At 44.9% G+C, this 25,149-nt stretch overlaps 4 protein-coding genes across 6 annotated transcripts; 2 read left to right on the forward strand and 2 right to left on the reverse strand.

Moving 5' to 3' along the window:
• Positions 1–194: 194 nt before the first annotated feature.
• On the forward strand, positions 195–10,409 carry LOC135387814 (armadillo segment polarity protein-like). Of its 2 annotated transcripts, none has more exons than XM_064616957.1 (14): positions 195–432; positions 678–743; positions 800–909; positions 1,141–1,243; positions 1,332–1,513; positions 3,417–3,721; positions 3,884–4,085; positions 4,155–4,299; positions 5,417–5,727; positions 7,326–7,580; positions 7,642–7,806; positions 7,875–8,025; positions 8,724–8,848; positions 8,915–10,409. In XM_064616957.1, the coding sequence occupies exons 2-14, from the start codon at positions 698–700 to the stop codon at positions 9,023–9,025; spliced, it is 2,211 nt and encodes a 736-aa protein (XP_064473027.1). In that variant the 5' UTR covers positions 195–432; positions 678–697; the 3' UTR covers positions 9,026–10,409. The 2 variants fall into 2 exon arrangements, with proteins under 2 accessions (XP_064473027.1, XP_064473028.1); XM_064616958.1 differs by having other exon boundaries at positions 682–743.
• LOC135387815 (small ribosomal subunit protein uS9m-like) lies at positions 10,250–17,595 on the reverse strand. Its single transcript, XM_064616959.1, has 14 exons — positions 17,481–17,595; positions 17,133–17,274; positions 16,968–17,071; positions 16,387–16,449; positions 16,292–16,322; positions 16,142–16,221; positions 15,902–15,990; positions 15,748–15,823; positions 13,342–13,467; positions 13,237–13,279; positions 12,652–12,757; positions 12,327–12,502; positions 10,825–10,903; positions 10,250–10,489 (listed from the first exon to the last, which is right to left on the reverse strand). The coding sequence occupies exons 1-14, from the start codon at positions 17,559–17,561 to the stop codon at positions 10,477–10,479; spliced, it is 1,209 nt and encodes a 402-aa protein (XP_064473029.1). The 5' UTR covers positions 17,562–17,595; the 3' UTR covers positions 10,250–10,476.
• A 236-nt stretch (positions 17,596–17,831) lies between these two features.
• Positions 17,832–18,642, forward strand: LOC135387821 (mitochondrial import inner membrane translocase subunit Tim13-like). Its single transcript, XM_064616969.1, has 3 exons — positions 17,832–18,033; positions 18,262–18,330; positions 18,401–18,642. The coding sequence occupies exons 1-3, from the start codon at positions 17,929–17,931 to the stop codon at positions 18,497–18,499; spliced, it is 273 nt and encodes a 90-aa protein (XP_064473039.1). The 5' UTR covers positions 17,832–17,928; the 3' UTR covers positions 18,500–18,642.
• Positions 18,643–20,897: 2,255 nt separating this feature from the next.
• LOC135387818 (cysteine and histidine-rich domain-containing protein 1-like) lies at positions 20,898–25,114 on the reverse strand. Of its 2 annotated transcripts, none has more exons than XM_064616967.1 (10): positions 24,998–25,114; positions 24,385–24,470; positions 24,208–24,314; positions 23,985–24,050; positions 22,801–22,969; positions 22,508–22,566; positions 22,371–22,441; positions 22,213–22,312; positions 21,966–22,157; positions 20,898–21,161 (listed from the first exon to the last, which is right to left on the reverse strand). In XM_064616967.1, exons 2-10 carry the CDS (start codon positions 24,452–24,454, stop codon positions 21,003–21,005), a joined length of 993 nt encoding a protein of 330 aa, XP_064473037.1. In that variant the 5' UTR covers positions 24,455–24,470; positions 24,998–25,114; the 3' UTR covers positions 20,898–21,002. The 2 variants fall into 2 exon arrangements, with proteins under 2 accessions (XP_064473037.1, XP_064473036.1); XM_064616966.1 differs by lacking the exon at positions 24,998–25,114 and adding an exon at positions 24,600–24,930.
• Positions 25,115–25,149: the final 35 nt, after the last annotated feature.

A 25,149-nucleotide genomic window follows, 5' to 3' on the forward strand; every position in this document is an offset into this window, starting at 1 on the left:
CTTTGAGAAATAAATTATTTGTCCTTCACGCTTCGTCTTCAATTCGCCCAAGGAATTCCATATTTTAAAGGAGTCAAACATTCTTGCACCTAATCCCAACCTCTTATTCCTTCTCATAAAAAGAAAAAGCGATTTGTTGTTCAAATGGTTAAAATTTGGCAAGTTTCTGCGTGCCAAATGAAGCAGCAGAGCAACACTGTGGGTGCTCGACGCGAAGAAAGTAGACAAAGAAAAAGCAACAGAGAAAGGAGCTGTGAACTTAAGTTCTAATATTGGTTTTGTACAAAACAACCAAAGACTTCGTTTCGTTTTTTCGAACCGAGATTCAGAAACTGATTGTCAGAAATACACGGATACAAGTAGTGACCGGCCCTGGGCTGGCTCCATCGGTTTGGTAGCAGAAACAACTGTTTGGCAAGTTCACTGACTTCGGTATGCATGACACTAACCAGTAATTTGATAGATGCGTCAGGTGTATCGTCCCTAATTGATGCCTTCTTCAGCACTCACTTTTCTTTGTATTTTTCTTCAATCACGAAGAGCTCAGTTCCTGTGCTCGCTTTGTACATAAACTCTAACGAAGGCACGGTTACAGTGAACTGTTGTGAACCTGTCACATTTCGAAGTACAAAAAACATGCCTTATCGGAATCTGTTTTATTAAAACTTGCGACTCAGGAAGGCAACAACCGAGCAGAATGTCCTACCAAATGCAAGGAGGGGCAATGCCAGCTCCAACGAACAGTAAGTAGGCACACTTTTTATTACGTTGATCGCCGATGTTTTCGGTGACATTCTAGTGATGGACACAAGCTACATGGGAAGCGTGGACCCTGGTTCACAGACCGTCATGTGGCTTCAGGGGAACTGCGTTTCCGACTCTGGCATTCACTCCGGGATAACAACCAAGGTATTATAATCGGAACATTTATTTTTCTTATAAACTAGACTTCTTTTGCCCGGTCATATTGTTAAGTCAAAACTGAAAAGTGTTGTTCCTGTGAATGGGAATTGTTATTATGGGAAGAGACAGGATTTTTGTGATTCTTGCATCGTTCCCTTGCTTGACGTTCTGTATTTGACACGTTCCTCATCATAATAAACTTGCGTTTCCTGAAGATTTCTTTCGCCGTCTTCCTAGGTGCCGTCCGTCTGTGGAGACGAAGTTGCGGATGAACAGATGGTGCTGGGCTGGGACCAGCAAGGGTTCGACATCGGCTTTCCGACGGATCAAGTCGTCGAAGGTGAGGCCCTTGTGTGTTCAACTTGACCTTGAGTTGCCTTTTCTTGTGTGTTTAAGAGCGAGATAATTCTCCACGATCATGTTCACAGGCATGACCTTACCAGACCAGACTAGTTCACCACAGGATCAGCCTCCAGTGTTCCCCGACACGATAGACAAGAGTATGGAAATTCCACCTCCACAGTACGAACAGCTCGAGCCTCAACAACATCGACCCTTTGAACCCTCCCAGACGCTCAAACACACCATGGTCAACCTCATCAACAACCAAGTACGCGTTTCTTTTATCGTCCGATCTGAAGGAATACTCTTCACAACAACTACAATTATGCGGCGTTGAGTGAAAATCATCTTAAGACCTACACAGGATGTACCGTATTTTCACGCGTATTAGCCGCACTGCAGATAAGCCGCAGGACGCGTTTTTAGATGCATTTTGAAAATGTTTTTGCAGATAAGCCGCACTCGCAGATAAGCCGCGGGTAATACGACGCGACTGCTTTGTGCGCTAAACCAGTGATGCACATACAAAATCAACAGAGACGCTCAACGCTCGTCAGCGCCGTACTCCCTGCCAGCTGCCCTGTTCACGTACTTGTCCGCGAAGTCGACGACTTTTAGTTTGAAGCCGCTGTCGTGGCTGTGCCTCAGCGTTGGAGCCATGCCTCACCTCTAACTGCCGTGCCCGTGTCCACGCTTAGCTGACCACGTTTTATCCCGATGACAGGTGTACTGAACCCTTCCTGTGGGTCTGCCGACAAAGGAGACCGTGGGGAAGGCCATAAACCCTGTCCACATTCCGGTGTCGGCATGATGTATAACAAAGGAGGTCAGTTCTAGTGTTCTACTAAGATCGGATTGTGCCCTGGTTGCGTGTTTTTCGTGGATTGACGGTTTAGTCCACTCGAATGTGGAGTAGACCCGCCCTTGTTCGGTATTGCTCGTGCACTGACAGGGCGGTCGTGTTCCGAAAAGCATGACGCACTGTCGGCCCTTTCGTTTAACCAGGGGTATGGGGAAAGTACCAGGGGAAAATAGTCACCAGATAAGCCGCACCCACGGATAAGCCGCAGAGCGTCCGCGAAAAAAATAACTCGCGCATAAGCCGCGGCTAATACGCGTGAAAATACGGTACTCGGACCTGCACACGTACAAACTTCACAATGAAACTGTTTTTGCTGCTTTACGAAATGGCTGCAGGAGCTAATGTTGTAATGGTCAGAAAGGCAAACCCACGTGCAAGAAGCGTGTCCGAAGCTAATGAACAGAAAAATAAGAGCACACGATCGTGTGGCCATTGCAAGCCCGCCCTGTCAGAGTTCTTTCTCTTAATTCCCGTTTAGCAATTCCATTCTGCAGTGCACTGTTTGTCACGGCTCTCTAGTAGTCTAGGGACACATGCTCTAGTTTGAGCCGAAATGCGTACAAAAAATGGAACAATTCCAAAATGGAGAAGTAATCCAACCTGACAACACATTGGTTCTAGGAAGACTTGGGTGGTCGAACGGTGTTGTCCAACTAATCAACAAGTTGGCATTTTTTTTTTGTAGTTAAAAAATGAGTCTGTGACACACATCTCTTCAGTCTCCATGAGCAATGGGAAAACGTTGACTTATGTGCTCATGCTGAGGTGTGTTTATCCTTTCGTTGCTTAAAGGAGCACAGAAAGCACTTAAGTCGTTACCCTGCCGCCACCCTCCCTTTCAAAATGTACCGTGCGAAGAGATTCATTCGACAAATGTATAAGTATCGTGTAATTTGATTTTAAAAGTTGCGACCGTAGCAACGCCCAGAACTAGATGCCGTTTTGATGTAAGCTCAACGAAGGGGCAACTCGCCGAAGAGGAAGAGGGCTTGCGCCGCTGTTGTGGCCGTGTAGTTAGCGGTAGTTTGTAACAGTTAGTTAGTGACAGTTAGGGGCGGATAGTGCTGGACAGTGGTAGCAGGTGGGCGGTGAGTCCGCTGTAAACGCAAAAAACAAACAAAAAAAAAAAAAGAAAAAACGAGAATACGTCTAATGCTATCACATTTCCGCTGGATTAATTTTTTTTCTAAGAAAAATATTGCGTACAGGGAAAATTTTACTGTTAGTTGTCGAGGTAAGTGACCTCCTTTCCCAATGCACGGAGAAAGAGAAAATCTTTGAGATGACGTTAAAATAGAGCTCGTTGCAGGACGATGCCGACCTCGCCACCCGTGCCATTCCGGAGCTCATTCCGCTGCTCAGCGACGAGGACCAAGTCGTCGTCGGTCAGGCCGCGGTCATGGTTCACCAGCTGTCCAAGAAAGAGGCGTCGTGCCACGCCATCTCCAACTCTCCGCAGATGGTGGGAGCCGTCGTGAGAGCCGTGTCGACGATGAGCGACGTTGAGACCATGCGCTGTGCAGCCGGCACGCTGCACAACCTGTCGCACCATCCTCAGGGGCTCTCGGCCATCTTTAAATCTGGAGGCATTCCGGCGCTCGTCAAACTGCTGGGGTAAATTAGCGTGCGCTGGCAGATTCACTTGTGGAGAATGTTGCATGATGTTCATTGACGGCCTATATAAATATCGGGCATAATCGGGCATAACCCTAAAAAGTCAGGGCCTATATATAAAGTGGAAGCATTGCATTGTAAGAATTGCACAACCCTTTGCAGCTCTCCCGTAGAGTCTGTGCTGTTTTATGCCATCACTACGTTGCACAACCTGCTGCTCCACCAAGATGGAGCGAAAATGGCCGTGCAGCTTGCAGGGGGACTCCAGAAGCTTGTATCGCTTCTCCCAAGAAACAATGTCAAGTTTCTGGCCATCGTCACCGATTGCCTTCAGATCGTTGCCTATGGCAACCAAGAGAGCAAGGTTGGTCTATGGCATAGCATAATCAGCAGCAGAAAATGAATGCTATTCCTTGATTCCTGTTTTCTTTAGCTAATCATCCTGGCGAGTGGGGGACCTGCCCATCTGGTCCGCATCATGCGCTCCTACACGTATGAGAAACTCCTCACCACAACGTCTAGACTGCTTCGGGTGCTGTCCGTGTGCTCGCGGAACAAGCCCGCCATCGTTGAAGCGGGTCAGTATTATCCGCAGTCGGCAACTGATTCTTGCGATGCCGATAATTTCGGTTTCGTTGATACTTTGGACTTGCACGCGGAACCGTGAACCTTACCCTATAGGAATAGCGCGTATTATCGAGCAATCTTCCGGTCACTGCCAACTCCGAAAGATGAATTTTTCGGACAAAAATGCTCGCGAGCAAGTGGAGCTGCGACTGTGTACGGCTCGAAGCAGAGTTAGCTGGAACGCCGGTTTGACCAGCTTAGCACATAAAGAGCCACCCTAGCAGCGCGTAACGGATGCAATGCTGTTATCTCATTGCTACACGCGAAGGTGGTCGTGTTCGCTGAGTGGGGCATTTTCAGCATCGTGATAAAACAAATTTCTCCTAAGCGCTGCTAGGGTGGCTCTCTACCCACTCCGCAGGGTTGAGGTGGCGTTCCAGCTATCTCTGCTTCGAGCTGTACATCACATATATCGCCATGGAAGCACGATGCATTCTGTGCTGACTCGACGTGAGTGACAGGTGTGCTGAGTGGTAACTACTTTTGCCAAGCCATACTGCTAGGTGACACACAGATTTTCTGACATCATGGGCGTCTGCTCTGCATTTGGGCCAGAAAGTGAGTGAGACTCCGAAGATGACCTCGCTCACTGCTCGCAACAGTTGATGTCAGACACCATGAACGTGCTGACATTACTGTACCAATGTGTACGATTAACGCATACTCATACGCGAGCATGTGCCATTAGCATGAGGCAAGGCGTAATGAGCACCTTTTGCACCAGTTTAGGTCGAATAAAGCTTATGCCCGCGATTCGCAGATTTTTCAGACTGTTCTATTGCTATTTCGACTCTTTTTTGGTCCTCGCCAAGTCTGGAAAAGTCAATCTGCGACTGTATATGAAGAAGGCATGCTTACTACTGGTGATAATGGTGTACCATCACTGTTCTTTCCAATCACGTCCAAGCTTAGTCTAGCCTGGTTAGTTTTGGTGGTGGTAATCCAAACATTTGGTAACCCTTTAATTTTTATGAAATTTTGTGCAGATCCGCATTAATGACAAGTTGTTCCTACGAGCATCCTTCAGACAGAAAAATCAAATACTAGTCGGTCTTACATAAAATGCAGGTGGTGTGCTGGCAACAGCGATGCACCTCGGACATCAGAGCCAACGCCTGGTACTCAACTGTCTGTGGACGCTGCGCAACCTGTCCGACGCCGCGACAAACCAGGAGAACGTGGAAGGCCTGCTGTCGAGCCTCATCCAGCTCTTGGGCAGCAGCGACATCAGCATGGCAACTTGCGCTGCTTGGATTCTGTCCAACATGACCAGCAACCACCATCGCAACAAAGTCACCGTCTGCCACCTGGGAGGCGTCGAGGCTCTGGTGCGGACCATCATTCAGGCAGGCGACAGCGAAGAGATCACGGAGCCTGCTGTGAGTGGTTTCCGTCAATGCCCGCAGCTCTCGAGTTCCGTTTACGGTACCAGTGGTACGGTTTTTTGTCTGAGTGGACATTGGTTCGTAAAATGGAACTTGCGATGTCACGAGCCTGTTGAGGTTCAAATTTAAGAGCTGCTGAGGTGAGACTTGTTTGGAAATGGAAGCGTACATTTTATGACTCGAGAAGCAGCCACGTGGTGGTGGTGTGTCTGAATGAGTATGTACATATTACTAAGTGTACGCTGTAAGCCTTGCCGTGCGTTATATTTGTATCTGCACTTGTGCTAGCCAAATACCTGTTGTGGCTGCCACCTAGCAAGCTCCGCTTGTGCAGCAAAAGGTAACGTTGCACAAAGAGACAAGATACGCATTTTACGGTGTGCCACGTATATCCGTAGCATTAGATTAAAAATTGTAGAAAGCTATATCAATGAGAGTATCTAACTTTTGATAACAAAGTTTAAGTCTGCGAACCATTATAAACACGGCCAAATCTGTCTACAAATTCGAAAGTTCATTAAAGGAGTACAGAGGGCCATCCAAAAAAAATTCAGATTAAGACATCTGATGAAAGTGTGTGTGTCATTAGACCGAATAGCGCGAAAGGTTTTGATGTGTGCAATTTGTTTCCCAGAAAAAAACTCACATAAACATAGCTCCGCGCCTTCACACTTAACTCGCCACTCCAGCTATAACGAGGATGAGGAGGTATGATGGCACGTCACCGATGACGGCATAAGGAGACTCGTTCTGGTTTGCCGGTCGGTGGGAGTCAGCGCCTTGTCCCTTTGCCGCCGTAAACCTGTTTTGCCAGTTTTCCCGGATAATTGGGGATAGAAGGAGGGGCCGAGGCATTACCGAGCAAGGAGAAAGGCTTTATCAGAACCCAGAACAGCTGAGTAGCAGACGACAGCGGAGTAGCAGACAACATTTCTCTAGGCCAATCAGCGAGCGTTCGCCTTATAGTGTCAGCGCGAGGATCCAGGCAGATCACAGGCTGGTACTGCTCTTCACCATCGTTGCGCACGGTCGCTTTTTGAGGCGTATTTTAAATTCAATTTCTACGATAATTATGACTCTGTGGTGTAAATTACTTCGCATGGTGCATCTTACTGGCCTACTTAACAGTTTTATAGGAAGAAAACTGGTTGTTAAAAATGACTTCTGTGCTACTTTAAATCACAAACGAGCTGGTTCGACAGGAAACTTATTACTTATAGTCGTGTTCAACTTAACAAGGAAAAGAAATCTATTGCGTCAGCTCTCAAAATATTACTGCACCGCGGATGGGAGGGCTTGGCACAGGGAGGTCATGCTCCCTCCTGCGCCAGATAACGTAATCCATCATACTCACTCTGCTTCCATACTGGCTGTTAAGACTGGGCACGTGACACTACACCATGGCAGAAAGTGTGTTCCCCTACTGATGGCACATGGTGGCACTGCAGTATTTCTCCTGGTGCACTATTGTTTCTCCTTATCTCCAACGGCATATGTAGTTGCCAGACTAGATTGAACACGACTATACGTGAAACGTTTGTGACATTGCAAGTTTTTAAACTAAAACTTTTGTGATGCCATAATACCATCAGGTGTGCGCCCTTCGTCATCTGACATGCCGTCACCCCGAAGCGGAAACGGCTCGGAATTCCGTCCGGCTCAACTATGGACTTCAAGCTGTTGTGAAGCTGCTCCATCCACGTAGTCGCTGGCCTCTCATCAAAGCCGTCATTGGACTCATCCGTAACCTGGCGCTCTGCCCAGCCAATCATGCCCCGCTCCGCGAGCACGGCGCAATACCGAGAATCGTTCAGCTCTTGCACAAATCTCACCAAGATACGCAATGGGTAAAATTTTATCTGATACCCCCGTTCCCTAGTAGGATGATTGAATCGGTTGATTCTGTAGCACCTTCTGAGCATGGCATCCAACGGAAGCGAAGGTGTGTACGCCGAAGGAGTCCGGATGGAAGACGTTGTCGGGGGCACTGTCGGAGCGCTCCACATCCTGTCGGGCAATGCCCAGAACCGCAACATCATCCGCAGCTTGGAAGTTATTCCAATTTTAGTGCAGGTGAAAGACTGATCCCTTAGGAAAGGTTGCCAGGTGTGAATGTGTCTAATCGAGTGTCATTGATGCAGCTCTTGTACAGTGAAGTGGAAAACATTCAACGAGTCGCTGCAGGTGTGCTGTGCGAACTTGCAGCAGACAAGGAAGGTGCCGACATGATTGAGGCAGAGGGAGCCACCGCTCCCCTCACAGACCTCTTGCATTCCAGTAACGAAGGTGTTGGTAAGTGTTATTAGGCCTAAATTTTTGCACCTCACCACTGTGTGTTTCCTTAACAGATAACAAAGGAGTATCCCTCCAATTACCTTTTATTGTACAACGGTAGTGTACAATTAAGGTCTGCCTCTTCCAGGTTAAACCAGATTTCTCCCCGAATTCTAACCATTCTAACTGCGTATCATGTTGTGTCACGTATCATTTGCACTATTTGGTGGTAATTTGCACGCGTATCTGCGCGTAAATATTATTTCCGCGCAACAGTAAACTATGCAAAGCACATTTGATGTAACATACATGTAGCAATGTCACTATAAATGACAATGTATGCATGTTTGTCTAACATAACTGTGGGCAGCTTGCTTTACAGAAAGAAAAAAATAATAACCCCAAAACATGCGAATGTATCAGCAGCACCCAATTTCACCCCGAATTACACGTTCAAAAATAGCACCCAACTTTTTCCTCGCACCCAAATTCGGAAAAACGCATTTAAGCCGAGAAAGCCAGGCCCTACGTATATTTTGTTGTGGGCATCATTGTCACGCTGTATCAAAATCTCCCGAGTTCCACACCCATGCTTGAGCCAGTCGTGGCGGTCACATGCAGCATGGTGCTGATGTGTGCATCGCAAAAGACGACCTCGAGCCTTTGGCCTCTGGGTCAAAGTAAACGTAATGCAATGCACGCAACAATGGTTTCAGCGACCTACGCCGCAGCCGTGCTCTTCCGAATGTCCGAGGGCAAACCGGGTGATTACAAGAAGCGGCTGTCGTCTGAACTCACAAACTCCATGTTCAGAGAAGACTCCAATCCGTGGGGAGGGACGGTGAGCAACTTGTTAACTATACGAGGGGGCAGGTTCATTTCTGAGGCACGATGTGTCCGTTAACAGGTGACAGACATGGACATGAACATAGACACGTACCAGGACCAACTGTACCAGGGTGACCACAACCAGTTCTCCCAAGCGGACGATGCCTTTGGCCTCGGAAGTAACCTCTGATTGGAGTTTTGTCCTTTTCCTGCCTAGCTTTGTTTTTGTCTCTTTCGGACTCCATGGTGCATTTCCCCTTTCATACAGATTCCTGTCACTACGATTGAAATGAGTGTTTTCCCACCGAGCATGTAGGGGAGCAGTAGATGATATGCCATGGTTCAGTCTAGTATTACTGCGTATGCAAATGCGTGATATTTTTCGACCGACGCACGAATGCTGTGGAAGTCTGAATAACTATGGAATTGATAGACAGAAAGAAATTGTGCCATAACCTCTCAACTTTAACAGTTGACACTGCACTGAAGAGTGGATCAATAATTATACCCTCGTGTTTTGGGGGGGTTTTACTTTTTTTTAGAATATTGGGTAAAAAACTAGTTTTATTTTCGGGAGTCGTAAAATAGGGTAAGATCTGGCGATAATCTTTGGATGAACAGATGTGGCAGTGTTGAGTGCAAAGTACAGGTGGCTGCATTTGCACTTGTTTTTTTTTTTTTCCTGAGTTTATCCCTAAAGCATGAGGCTTTCTGTGTAATGACACGTTGTTGCATTTAGAGCTGGACACGAGCCCTGTTCAGTTTTTATCTTTTTAATCAAAGTGTCCACGTTCACACTGTTGCATTTTCGAACTGGGTAAGTTTGAGTCCCGTTCGGTTTTTAATCCAGATGTCCGCATTTAAAGCTTGCATTTATGACATTACCTCTGTCTGCGATGAGAGCAGAACAGAGATATGGATAAGAGCCACGCATTTGTTTTAGAACATTGGTGACCTGTGCTGGTGAATGCCACCGGCAGAAAATGTGCCTTACGTATCCTTGTCGTCGTTGCACGGGAAGGTGCGACTGTGAAGCGTCATTTTTGTGTGTACTTCCTTTTTGTACTGTTAGTCCTGCATTACAGAAACATGGTAGTATGCCATCAACTTTCCCTTTTTTTTTGTGCCTTAAGTGTTCACGTAAATGTGTATTTGAAGAATGTTGCGACATCCTGTTCTTCAACGAAATTGTAACGCAACCAGTACCTAAGAACGCTGCGAGTTCTTTAAGTTCCATGCACGAGCTTGCGGAAAAACTGTGTCTACATACGCAGTCGTGTATTTTGAGAATGTTTTGCAAGCCCCTATTTCCAGTTAGTTTTCACGAGCTACACGCACAAACACACGGTAACCAGTCAGTAAAGATTCTACATAAGCTTACAGCAAATCTGCATGCAAGAATATTATGCCCAAGTTCAAATATTGCGCGTGTTTTTACTGTCTGAGAGTAACTTAAGTTACAAGCTATAGGAACATCTCAGTTATCTGAACAAATCACTTCGTTGCAGCTCTTACGTCTAGATGCATCTGAACTTTGTTACGCAAATAAAGTGGTGGTCATACTTCATGAAACAGTCACTCAGTAACTCCATTAATGCTACCATTCTCCGAAGCGTTCCTCGTTGAGGACCAGCAGCGTGCTCATCGTTTTCGCCTGGAAGCAAACGAGATGCTACAGACAAGCCGCAGACCAACGATTAAAGGGATACCGAATTTGCTCGCTTAATTAACGTGCCCAAATGTTAATACTCATTCCCCCCACATATGTTTAATGCGCAAAGTTCTGGGAACTGCAACTTGGGTACTTCAAATTATAACGGGTGTTGAAATCCATTTAATCATTAAATATTTATTATTTAATTAATTAATTTTAATTAATTATTTAATTTTCTAATTAATTTAATTATTACTCCCGTTTTGTGGAGTTCTTGCGTGAAAAAGTACGTTAATTATGCGAGTAAATTAAATAAAACGCAGTTGAATATCTACCATGGGAACTTGCGTCTGGCCCCTTCCTGACCCGGCTTCTTTCGTTCTCGTCTACGACGGTCGACGTTGATGAGTCCAGCTGTAAGGCAATCCGCGCATTAATCCCACGAACGACTCGGACTACGCTAATTTTTGTCGCATTTTTCGCCACAGCCTCGGACAGGAATCCGGTCAGTATGAACGTTCCGCATACCTAGCCTCGTAATTAAAAGCGGTAAAAGCCTTCCGTGCAGTCCAGGAAGCGAGGACTACATAGGGAAACAAAGTTTGCAATGATTTGAAAAAACGCCCTCATTTAAGCCATCTTCTATACTCCCCACTGCAACAGAATCGCAGAGCGTTTTATCGCGGTACTGAAGCCCTGCTCGAGTGATTTTCACCTAATCGTGTAGTCCGAAACAGTCACAACTAGTGTCTCGCACTTTCCTCAAAGTTTGATGTCAAACCTCCGGCTAACATTTTGGCACGTCCGCACGGTTCCGCGTAATTTCGGAACAAATCACTGACGGAGGTGCATAGGCGGCTGTAATGCACGTGCAAATTTGTTTAGCCTCCCAACTTTTTTGTCCAGTCAGATCTTCAGTGGTTCCTGACATAACTAGTCGCTACATAGAAAAGAAAACTTCTTGTGAGCAACGGGAGGTTATTAGGAGAGGGCACACTTGTCTCGGTAACATTGAGGTGACCCATACATTTTTTTTTCCTTATTTTGAGCTGCGGCATGTTCTGCAACGAATAAAATGAGCTTTTGCACTCTCGTACGAGTGGAGGTGACCTTCAGCGACATAGGTGTGTCTCGAGGCCTCTGTTCCGCATCCCTTTAAAAAATCCACCACTCGAGAAAAGAGCTATCGGAGGAAATGTTGTGACGTAACGTGGTCCCAGGCAGAGCCGTAGCGACGGGGGGACAAGAGGGGCAGCCGCCCCCAGTGCCCTCGCCAGAGAGAGGGCGCCGAACGGCAGGCCCTGGCAGGTTGGTTGGACAGTATAAAGCGGGAATGAAGAGAATTTGAATTTTCAATCTCAACAGTGCAAATCTTTCTTTCTTTTACAAGATTTACCCTGCCCTGAGCGCAAAAACTCGTCTAGCGACAGCTCTGGTCATGGGGTACGAGACTCGTGACGTAGAGCGGCACAGCTCAAGAAAGTACGAGCGGCAAGTAAGCTGAGGAAAAAAAAAAAAAAGAAAAAAAAGGAACTTTCATTTCATCACGGGGAGGATCGTGTCAACCTTCCGCGGCTGCTTCCTCAGACTGCTCTTGTAAGTTAGATTATAACACACCGAGATTATAACACACCGTGGAACAAAAATGTTTTGCATGGTGGCTCCCGATGGACAGCTTGACGAACGAGACAGGGTTTCGAGCCACATCAAATATCACCTCGTCGCTCCTTTAAGTTCAGAGTCAGTACGTACGTGCATCTTGTCCTGCTCTTAAAGACAGCACCGACAGCTTTTACCGCTTCCAACTACCGATCGTCACCGAGAAGCCCATTATTACCTAGCCTCATTCTCTCGACCTCGTCGGGGGAGACGAAGCTTCGCAGGGCACGAGCCAGTGCGTGGCGTAGGGCACCTGCCTGACACATAGGCCCGTTTTCCACTTCCGTGACGGTCGCTTCAAAGTCCACCTTAAGCAGAAGTCCCGTGAATTGTAGGGGAAACATTATTTGTTCCCTGCAAAGAAACAAAGAGCGCGTCCTTCTAGCTGCGTAATGGCTGCGCAATCTCCATTTTTCTCGTAAGGTGCATCTTTACAGAAATTCCGAGTGGCTGCAGCTCAACCACGTTGTGCTGCCCAGAGAGACCGAAAGAGCGAAACATACCTGTCCCGCATCTCTTCAAAATATTCTATGCCGCAGCCGTTGATGCGCACCTTGCCAGTTCCATTTCCCCACACGGTTATGGTGGCACGAGCCGTCTTGCGTCTGCCTGTTGGGAAACATCTTCTAACGTACGGTCGCAACATTAGACGGACGGCCTCGTAGAGTTGTGGCGAAATGTGGATACGGAAGTTTAATTCGAAACAGTTTTAAGAAATTTGGATCAATAGGTCGTAACAGCTGTCTCACCACGAGGATGCCAAATATGGGCGTGCATTCCAACGCGATTGTTTGTAGTCTTTATGTCCGCCCTCCAGACAGTGGCTCATCGTACCATCTGCTTCTTACCTTTTCATAGGGAGTCCGCTGCTTTTGCTCCGAACGAATTTGGAACCTCCATCTTTCCTGCGCCTAATCTCTGGCAAATATTTAGCGCGGCACAGCGGATGTTATTTGCCAGCACTGCTCGCGAGTTCTGTTATTCTAATACCCGCTGCACATTTGGTCGAGAAATTTTCTACCGTCGCGTTACCGGTGACGGTATAGTTGACGATGCTCTACGAGGCCGTCGCCCTTTAAAAACCCTACCTTCGGCGGTCATGTACGGCCGTCCAAGTTCGTCGTACATCAGCTGAAACGTAGGATTTTTAGTTCCGGTCTACGCTTCGACACGATGTTGGGGGAGCCACTCACCGGCGGCACTTCCTCGTGGATGAGGGCGATCAACTTTTCCTTCCTGTATTTCTTCAAGAACTCTTTTTCCCGGGCAGAGTATGGGTGGCTCGCCAGTCGGTCGAGCGTCTTTACGAAGTATTCGTACTTGATGGTAAAAAGGAGTGCCGGTTTAATAGACTGTACTACGATCGCACGAGATGCATACAGCAACTGGTTGCGTGATTTAAAGGGAAATCACTTCGTGAGAAATCTGTGGGTCATTTTTGTTCGCACAAGACACGTGAACGCTCTAAACTATCATCGTAAGATTGGTACTGGCGTGTTCTCTCAGCTTTATCCCTAGTCCAGTGGTTCTCAAACTGGGTTCCGCGGAACACAGGGGTTCCGCGAGCTGCCTTCCCGGGCTCCGCGAGAAGGCTGCCGCCTCGGCCCCTATCCATTCACTGAACTTGAATTCCCCCGCCCAAGCTCGCACGGCAGGCCAGAAGCACGCGCACCGCGGCTGCGGAGTTCGTTCGCGGCCTCTTTCCGTTGTTTATGGGCGCTTTGACCCGTTGACAGACCCCTTACTAGGCAAAGGAGTAGGCCTGGAACGTGCCAGCGAGAAGCTCCGTGACCTCTTCGTGGAGGCCTGATGTACGTGATATCTGATGTACTGCTCATGTTTAGGAACAGGGGTTCCCTCGTCCTTCTGGCTAGGTCCAAAGGGTTCCCCGGGCCAAAAAAGTTTGAGAACCACTGCCCTAGTCGATGACGTATTTTTTAGAGGACGAGGTCGAACCGTCGATTTTTAATAAATGAAAGTTTGGTGCGTCTCGAACGTGTGCTGCCATCTCGATAGAGCGTCGCGCACTAAGATATTTGCGAATTCGGGCTCAATACAAATCGACGGATAGTCCTGGAATTCTACGAAACGTGTCGTTGACGAGGGTAAAGCAAGGAGACTTCTGTTTTGACGATATTTTATGCTGTTTCTGAGCGCTGTGCGAACAAACTTTCCCTACTGTCTTGCACAGAAGTGATTCCCCCTTTAAGTCGCAGTTTCTTGGCAGTCCGCAAATAAATGGCGTTTTATGCGTAGGGTTCTTCGTTTTCGAGTTAAACCCGATTTTTCGCGATAGTTCCCCCTCGAACGAGTTTTCAAGAATCCGGGTAAAACCCAATATCTACCCGAAATCCTCGCGGTCCTTCAACTTCTCGTTCTAGGTAAACCGTCGGAAAAGTGAATCACAATATGTATCGGAAAAGAGAGCCATTTGTGACAACCTATTCGTAGGGCCTGACTTTTTAGGGTTAAACCCGTATCCGCCTGATATTTACCCCCCGAACGAAATCTGTAAAATTCGGGTTTAACCCGAATCTACCCAAAAACATCCGGGTTGCGTGGCACACTCATAAGCGTGCATTAAAATAAAGTTTGATAACATTGCTAAACATTAGTTCCATGTTAAGACAAATTTTTATTAAACAAAAAAAAAAATCACCCAAATACACCCGAATTCCTGACGACAGAATATGCCGTAACGGGATTTAACCCGAATACACCCGAATTTTCAAATGAAAAATATCACCCGATATTTACCCCCCAGAATTTGGCCAAAAATAAAACCCGAAAAAGTCAGGCCCTACCTATTCGTCCTCCTTTCATAATCCCCTCCTGCAGGAGTCAAAGACGAGCTTCTGTGGTGCTCGGTCAAGTGTTTGAATACCACGGTCACTCAATGCCCCAGTTCTGTGCGGAAATATAGATTCCCGTTTCTCGTCCCAGTGTCACAGCAGTGGCTCGTTTCATATGCCTTTCGTTCCACCCGAAAATTCCCCGATGACATATCAAAGAGAGATCGTAGTGCCCGATTTCTCCCCGAATTCTTGTACGTAAATTGCACCCGATTTTTCCCTCCCGAATTTGAAAAATCGTAAAACGCGAAAACGAAGAACCCTATTTATGCAGAATGTGGGACCACATCTCGTAATTTTTTGCAACAGCTGACTTCTGAGAGAAGCATAGAAAGGTACGGACTTTATAATTAGGGCCTGACTTTTTCGGGTTTTATTTTTGGCCAAATTCGGGGGGTAAATATCGGGTGATATTTTTCGTTCGAAAATTCGGGTGTATTCGGGTTAAATCCTGTTACGGCATATTCTATCGTCAGGAATTCGGGTGTATTCGGGTGATTTTTTTTGTTTAATAAAAATTTGTCTTAACATGAAACTAATGTTTAGCAACGTTATCAAACTTTCTTTTAATGCACGCTTATGAGTGTGCCACACGACCCAGATGTTTTCGGGTAGATTCGGGTTAAACCCGAATTTTACAGATTTCGTTCGGGGGGTAAATATCGGGCGGATACGGGTTTAACCCTAAAAAGTCAGGCCCTATTTATAATCAGGGGAGCCCAAATTTGGTGTCTCACTTTTACGTACCTGGTGTTCTTTGAGGCTTTCTACGAGCAAATGTTCCATTTCTTCCTTGGACAGCCATTCGGAACCTTCGAAGTTGCTGCGGAAATATTAAGGATTGAAAGCAATATTACTACATCGACTCTTTGTTTACACGTCCAACGTGCGTCAGACGTACACCTTATTTTCCGCAGACGCTTCTTTGACGCCTTTGCCGATCATTCGGCTCTCGAACTGATTGAGTGTGTTCATCTTGGAAACACTTTCCTGAAGACAGTTAAAACAACCCCTTTAGTGTGCTCTCAGTGGACGAATGCCTCGTGACACCACTCGGGTTGCAGCCAATGAGAACACGCTGCTTGAAATGATGTGACTGCAGTCTCGGATCAGTGAGACGGTTGTCGAGGCGGAAACTTACGTGCAGGACTTCATAAAAGTTTGGCTTTGTGGTGTAGAAGAGGTAGTGGAATGGGCGGCCCGTATAGTCGAACTGAGCGGCTGGAATGGTGTTACTGGTTGAGAAGTTGCACTTAAGAACCGCGCTACAATTTCAACCGCGTGAAATTACCTTTTTCCCTCGGGAAAACTTCCTCTGGCGGCTGTAACAACGAAAATGGTTTAGACCAGACTGGACTGCGATTGGTTATAAAATAGCGGACGTACCTTCATCATGGGTCGTGCTTTCTTCTCGTAGAGACCAGACGGCATCAAATACTCGATGGCACGCTGAAAACGGCAAGTTTTACTTATAGACTAAAGCCAATCTAGCGAATACAACGGCATAGTCCAATCGTTCTACATTGCAAGATTAGCCATTGCGCAAAAAAGTCACCAGGGGTGTCGACGTAGGTTGTTTCAAGACTGTAAGGTAAACACGTTTTTCAACGATAAATAAAAAAGGAACTAATTCTTACAGAAATAAAGGTTCCCATAATTTTCATAGACTGCTTGGAACATGTACGTATCTACTGGGTGACAACACTCAACTGGCTCTCATTGGCTACTCAGATGATTTCGCTCCGATTTCGTGCCTACATCCGAATCTTAAAATCGGACGTTTACAAATGTTTTGTTGTATCAGCAGTACAGTTGCCTTAAGTCGGTTGAGTCCTATGGTCTGTTAAATAATACTGGTGCTTCACAGATGGTTAACAGTCACAAATGCAGGGGTGCAAAGTGGCTACACTTCTACGTCCATAATGCTTGATAGGGACCCCTGTTTGAACACCCCTCAAGGGCCTCACGTCTATGTCAGCTTGTGTCATGTCGTCCACGTCGAGCCCCATCATGTTGGCCAAGTGCCGTTTTCCAATTTCAAATTCGTCTTTCTCTCTCTTAATGAACTCATCTGCAAAAGGAACATATCAAGTGAAGTCTTCACGAAAGACAACACAAAGATTCCCCCTTACCATACTTTTTGGCTCGTTCCAAGTAAGCTTTCATTGCTCTACTGATCCTTTGGGCTTTTGTAGGCGCCGGTTTCTGACCTTGCAGGATGCTCGGGAGTTGTGTCGTCTGCACAACGTTCGCTTCGGTGCTGCAGCATTTCACCTAAGTGAGGACAAGAATATCAGGATTAATTTTTGTTAGGTGGCCACAAACAATCATTATCCAGCGAAGCAGCTTAAAATCGACCAGTTCGTGGCACAAGGAGATCTGCTCAAATGATAGTCAAAAGTGTCGAGAACAAGGTTCGAGATGTCACCTGAGATGTCAAGATAGTTCATAATTATAATTTATACACGTGCTCTACTCACCTGTGAAAGCCATATGGTACAGCTAATCCCAAGGAACGACTGGTTTGACTTATAAATGCAAGAAGTGAGAGCACACCGCATCCCGAAACAGCATTCACATGCAACGATGATTGTGATGATGATCTTGGTGGCCAGTCCAATCCAATAATCCAATCCTTTTGCCCTTACTTCCATTCCTTTGCGTAATAACTTCCGTTAGCACTCCCATCTACTCCAATTACCATCCATTAGCACTAAGAATAAAAATAACTAATTAATCACTTGAGATTGCACGTTAATTAGTCCGTTTTTTTTTTTCTAAAGCGGTACGTGCTGTGCGCGTAGTTCCGGCAGTTCCGGTAGACTCACAGCAGCAGCCAATCCAATCCAAGCAGTGTTGTACTTCACGTGGTTTGGTCGCGCCGGTTAAGATCTCGATTCCTTTTAATAATAAAGAAAATTTTCAGCTATGGACAGCCTTGCCGCTTCAAAACTTACTGGTTCCCAACGAGAGGAACTTATGGATCAAGTTAAACAGCAAATAGCGGTTGCAAACGCTCAAGAACTGCTCCAGGTAAGCGATATCGCTTATGTGCATCAAAATAACTGTCCAAGCACTGCAGAGTCGTTAAATCAGCTCCGCTTGCGCAGGATAAACCAAGAAAGGAAGTATGCAACTTACTTTGCACGATTGTCATACAATCCGCGTTGTTCCGCTACGAAAGGCACCAAATTGTGAACTGAGCAAATTTCAAATGAGACCATCACTGACCTTCACGTTTCAAATGATTTCACTTTGCAGAAGATGACGGAAAAGTGCTTCAAGAAATGCGTAGGAAAACCTGGTTCTAGTTTAGACAACTCTGAGCAGGTAATGTAACGGACTACACTGCGCCCAACTAGACGTGCACCTTTTTAATTTTTCTCGCCCATATTTTCAGAAATGTATCTCAATGTGTATGGACAGGTACATGGATTCATGGAACCTTGTGTCTCGATCCTACGGCAACAGGATAGCACGAGAACGAGGTCATATGTGAACGTTAGAAAGGATGCCAACTACTGTATATATATATATGTTGCCTCAATGCATATTGTATTCCTGATTTAGTGGCACATCATTCGAAGATCAAGGAAAATGCAGTGGACCATAGTGTTAGTAATAAAATATCTCGTAAGAGGCCTCATGAGATTGTAGCCAGTGAATGCACTGACCATTACACCAATCTGGCACGACTTGCAAACAGGCAGTTTTCTCCTTCATGTTTTACCAAAGACATACATACAGAGAATGGGATGTTTATGGAAATGGCTGTGCTATTCCGAGGGTGAGATTTATTTATTTCGGTGCTTCCGCATAAGGGAAACGTATCCATAGCTCACGAAAGGGCACCATGGTGAGCCATAGCCTCCTCGATTCAGAGGAGGCTATGGGTGAGCTATAAAAATGAAACTCAAAATTCTAAAAACAAAAAAGGAAAACATACATCGCAAAGATAAAATTCACAAAGTTATCACATAGAAAGGAGCACAAGCAAAGCAACATGTGCTTTATCTTTTCAAGAATGTCAAGGAGGGAATGAGTGCTTGCAGTGTCTCTATCCGAGATCGGAACCGAAACGAAAAGTGCTAAAACGCGTATTTTTTATGAAGCGGAACTGAACGGAACCAAAAATTTGTTTTTTCTTCCCACGTTGAACCGAATCGGAACCGAACGAAAATAAATTTGAGCGGTTACCAGTTCGCGAAACGGTTCAGATGTAATGTGCGTTGTGAGAGGTTGGAACTACGATTTACACTACAGATGGAACCATGTTGCCAAACAAATTCGAAACTGAACAAAAAAAACTGCAACCTACCCAAGTGCACAAGACATTTCCTCCTCGCAGCTATTGCGGTCATTCAGTTGTGTTAGTTTTGAGGTCGTCCTTTTGGCAGTTGTAGGCTTCCTTGTACGCGATTTTTGTCATCCAGCAACCCAAAGTTCTCATTTGGGGCTGTGAAAACAACTGCCAGTCCCTGAGCAGTATGTAACAGGGTGTATACGATGGGTGAACATAGAGATTACACTATGCTGTCGTAACATTGCACCTGAAATGCAGATATGTAACACACACTGTTGCTGTGAACCACTGCGGCAACAACAACAAAAGTACATTTGTGTTATAGTTTTTGAGAATCGTAAGGATGTCCTTGTTTTTATCCCATGGCAATCTGCTCAAAATTCATTTTGCTGAACTGATTTAAACCAGTTCGAATCAGCTGATGTGGAGCTGAATCCGAACTGAAGCAATATACGTGAACCCGAACAGAAAAAAAAAACTGTCCCAATCCCTGGTCTCTATACTGGTTAGACACCTTACTATTGAATTGGGGACTGAACCCGGAACATAACCGAAAACCGCTTAGAACCCAAATTTCTTCCGGAACCGGAACCGGAACGTAACCGCAATTCACCATCGGCAATTAACTGTAACCTCAACCGAAAAATGTGCTTTTGGTTACCGGTCATATGAATCGGTTCAAGCGTGAATGCAAACTTTGGATGCAATATTTGTATCGCTATACAACTCTGATTAGTGTTGTTGTACATGCTTCTGTTGAAATAGGTCTCTTCGTCATGTGTTTTTCATTCGGAAGGTACGATTTCAACGTACGATGTTGTGCGACTGAACCCATAATTGGATGACATAACATACGCATCGTATTAGTACATGTACTGCGTATGTCCCTTATGAGTTATGAATTGTATTACTGTGATCATTTAAGATACCAAGCGTTGCACACGGTTTGTTTCCGCATCTCCTTGCTTAACCGCAAAACCTATGCAGCTTTTCTTGCCTAGCCTGTTAAAAAAACTCATAATGCCGGAAATTTACCAACTTGCCAGCATTGTCCTAGCAGTGCTGGCAACGCAAGTGACCTTTGAAAGGGCATTTTCCAGTTTAAAGATCATCCTATTCCCACAAAGAAACCTGTCTGAAAACACCCTAGAGGTCATAATGATGGTCTGTTGTAACCTGCGTATATGGAGAACGATGTATGAGCTTTCCTATGACGGCCTGTTCTGATGTCTACGTATTATGTTATATCTGTACGTTACAAAATTATGTTTTCTTGCATAGATATGATGTGTCGTACTCTGCGATGGCTATACTTCTCCTGAAAGTAAAAGGGAAACAGTTCAAGACGTTTTTGCTGATACATAGTTGCAGTGATACTTGCAGCCCACAAAGATCATAACTAACCATTTACAATAAGAAATGCTCATCACATTGAGTATTTCGTACTTTTTAAACACTGACTCACAGTCGACTTTTTACGTATCGTTTCTCACGAAATTCAAACTCTGGCCAAACATTGGATTCCCATTAGTCATTAGAAAAAGGAACAAAGGCTGTCTGTGGTATTCCAAGTTGCCATTGCACAAACAATATGTCACGGTGGAAACCCATTTATTACAGCAACAAAAAAGTAAAACTAGCACATTGTTGTGAAATGCAACGATATTAAATAACGCATCACCTTTCGATAGTTTATAATCTAATCGTCATCCAGATTACAATCACTGTCTTGGTCTGCCTCTTTAGGTTTTGCCTTTGGGAGGTACAAGTATTTCCAGCTGACTGGCTCCGCTTTTTTGAGCTGGATTTCCGTCTTTGTCCCCAGAAACTGGACAGAGCTCTTTTCCACATTGATTACCTGGAGTGGACAAAAGAGGAAAGGAGTCATATTCACACTCCATGGAGGCATTTTTATGGAGGTGTTTTTGTACCACTAAATTAGAAACCTTTGTTTCACAAGTCTGCAGAATTTTGTGCACTCCTGTGAAATGCAGTCAATTTTTACAGTTACACCAAGAGCCACAAAATATATTATGCTTTTGTAAAAGGTGGTACAATTATGCTGTAACAACAACAAAAAAGCTACCTTTGGCAGTATCTCGCAAAAGTCTTCAATATGTTTCTTTAACACAAATTATTGCGGTTAAGTATCTGTAGAACTCTCCTATATCTAGAACTCATCTTTGTGAATGTGCTTCTAAACATGACAGCCATAAAAACGGGAACTCGTCACATCCTCCAAGTTGAAGTGCCGGACTAAATCTACATGTACCACATTGTATGGTCGCAAAACATTGTTTCTGCACGTAATGCAAAAGCAAATTTGCAGTTTTTAAAAATTCAGTAATCATAGCATATCAATATAACATATATATATCAATAATAAATAATTTTAAATATATTTTAATTAAAAATGAATTTAATTTTAATAATTACAAATTTACTATATAAAATTTAAATTTATTATATTACATATTTACAAATTGAATTTAAAATTAAATATATTAAAAAAAATTAAATATAAATTTATAAATGGAAATAATATATGTATATATATAATATATAACATCAATTCAATAACATGTCCAGCAACATTGTTCTTCAGAGGTTGCCTTCAGTCTCCAGCAAAGACTAACAAGCTTTATAAACGAGCACTCCCTACCCCAGTGAGAACGAGCGTTTCTTCAAATACGTTCTTCTGCTCGCCAAAGGTGATGTACATGCGGACTTTGACGCGATTCGCCTCCACGACGGACAAGTCCGGGATGGGAAGCTTGGAGAAGATGGTGATGACGACGAAGGAACCGGTCTGGTGCCAGTCGAAGCGACACGCCGTGTGCGTCGCTTCGTTTTTCTGCAAGGTGGCGACGGTGGTGTATACCAAAAGGAACGCCCAACTGGGAGCTCACCTCTTTGATCCACGTGTGATTGCCGGTCGTGCAACCTTCTTGCTCCAAGAAACTGCTGAAATCCGACGTTTTCCTCTGGCAACACGTCCAGTACTTCATTCTGGTAATGAGAGTTTTGAAATTTGGTCGTAACGAAATTTGGTCGGGTCGGCTCGTACCCTTCGTGAAAGATGGGCTGGCCGGAGTGGTAGAGACAGGTTTCCCGGTTGCTGCGTTCGTCTTGGTACGACTTTTGGGTCGGTCGAAGCATACGTCAATAACTACGACAGGCGTCGTTGAAATGCCTGGGACCTACCTTTTTGCAGCCAGCATTTTTGCAGGACGTTCCTATGGTTACGGTGATATTTCCGTCGCCTGAAAACGGGGAAATATTGCTTCTCTGAGTGGAGGGTTTGAGTAAATACCGAAACTCATCTCCGCCAGCGAGGCTGGAGAGTGGATGTTATCACGAGAACCAATTCCAGAGGGCCTTGGCTTCTCCGATGTCAAAGCACTAATTACGACACACGGAAAAATTCTTTCGATACTGTGGAGCTCACGATAATTAATCGAAGTGTCCCGTTTATAGCCTTTTCTCCGCAACCTTACCATTCTTCTCTGGGATTTCTTCATTCTTGGAAACAGACAGCTTGCTAAGGAGGGGCACGAGCGATGCTCCTGTTGTGCAGGGAAGTCTAACCATGGGGTCATTCTCGTCCGGTCTCTCCATTGGCACGACAGGTTTTTGGATAGGATTGCTCCGTGTCGTCTCCTCCAACTGGCATCGAAATTAAAGAGAAAAAAACAACAGCAATACGAGGTTCACATTCTGCTGCTGAGAGTGAAAGTAAAAAAAATATATATATATATTATTGGCACTGAAGAGGCTGGGATGCCAGCTGGAGCCACACATAATTTTTAATTCTGCAACAACCAATGACAATTCAAGATGCTAATACACAAATGTACATACAGGGTGTCCCAGAAAACGTGTCATTGAATTATAATTAAAAAAACTACGCCACCTAGAACCATGCGGTCAACGGCATTTGTTCTCACTAGGTTTTTGCCAACTCCTGATGTGAATCTCATGTATCGTAAGTTTAATTCCGCAAATATTTGCTAACTGAACTCGGAAATTTGCCAAGCAAAGGTCATTTTTTTATATATTGTTTTGTATATATTTGTTGCATAATGCATAATGTTAGATAAAACTGTAGATTACAATCTAGAAAATCCAACGTAGCAAAATGTACAATAAAGACAGCGATAATCTTTAGTTTTCTTTTCACTGTTTATTTTTAGTTTCAGGGATGCTGCAAACATAACGAAACACACGTAACGGAAAGAACATAAACCTGGCTCTGACGCAAACGGAGTCTCCGTGGTCTTGAAGGTTATTGGCGATTAAGTGATACGTACAAAATAAAATGTATCAATGAAACAATCAGACAACATCTCAACTGACACAACTGAGTATTGAGCATAATTCATAGCATATCACAATAAAGCATAATCACAAACAAGCCATAAAAGTCAGCTACGAATAATGCTAAAAATTAGTAAAGGTCAAAGGACCTCAAGGAAAGGCAACTTCAATGTTCTGGAACCATCATTTGCACTGGTAACTGAAACCTCCTCAATCAGTTCAGTTCTGGGTCTCTCTTCTTTTGTTGCTTGGTATCAAATTGCACATTTAAATAGTATTGCGAGTTATTTTATGAGCCTGGTATTTGGAAATGTTCAGCAGTCTGCTTGATGCCCTTTTAAAAGAATAACGCAATGCTCCTCACCTGTACAACCACCGGTTTTACGGGTTCCTGAGGTTTCTTATCCTGATGGTACGATCTTGTGCAGCCCTAAAGAAAACATTAGCTTCTATTGCTGCGATTACTACTTTCTGATAGTGGCATCCGTACAAAATTTGTTATCTTTGTATTGGGTGCTGCCACAAGTTTTGTTTAGAACTTGTCTACAAGACTATATAGATATGCGTAAGAAAGAGCCACGCTAGACCTGTATGTTGAGGAACTCCGTAAAATCCGTAGTCTTTTTGGAACAGCATGACCAGCTCTTGTAAGCATCATGGAACACAGGCTCTCCGGGGTGGAACAGGCAGGAATCTGCTAGGACAATGCCAAATGTGTAATTAGCGCAATTAACTCTTCCACAACAACAACAACAACGTCCTACCTGGGGTGTTCTTGCTGGGATCGAATTTTTTGAGGCAACCCTTGTTATAGCAGTGCACCAATGTCGACATTTTCCGTTTCGGACCCCTGTAATCAGGTAAAAATGTGTTAAATTACGCTGAACCCATCATGTAGCATAGTCTGGAGAACCTAAAGAATACTCTCCAACCGTTTATGTTGGTTGCGTTATCATAGGTGTGATCGTTAAATGCTTACATGACTTTCACGACCTGCGGAAAGTTGAGTGATGTCTTGCGTTACTCGCTGCACTATATTGAACCGTGTGTGCTGTTGCGCAACACATCATGCCGGCAAGTCGACAGTGCCAAAAAACGAACATTTGTTGCGTTTGCCAGGATAAAATTACAATTTGTGCAAGATACACTTTCGTCTGGTCACGGAAGCTATTCTTTGCAACATGGGGTAGCAGGGGAATTACGGATCGCACATCGCAACACCAGCGTGCTTTACTGAAGTTTCCAGAACAAGTAAGGCGAGAGCTCGCAAAAGTGATTCATCGCCGTTGAAGTGAACGGCTAGACATCTTACAAGATGCTCGCTAAGACGGATGTAATATTGAACGTGCTCTCACTAATTAAAAAATGTGAACTTACGGCAAGTACTGGACAAATGAATTGTTTACAAATGGCACCAGCCCAACGTGCGCTGCTTTCCTTTCCGGTTGTCTCGTCGTTCCTGCTCTTTCGGCAACAAAGCGCTCTTTGCACTATCTGGTGGGCGAAGAGAGCAAAATGAGTCACGTGAC

This window comes from Ornithodoros turicata, chromosome 3 (genome assembly GCF_037126465.1).
Source record: "Ornithodoros turicata isolate Travis chromosome 3, ASM3712646v1, whole genome shotgun sequence".
NCBI classification, from domain to species: domain Eukaryota; kingdom Metazoa; phylum Arthropoda; class Arachnida; order Ixodida; family Argasidae; genus Ornithodoros; species Ornithodoros turicata.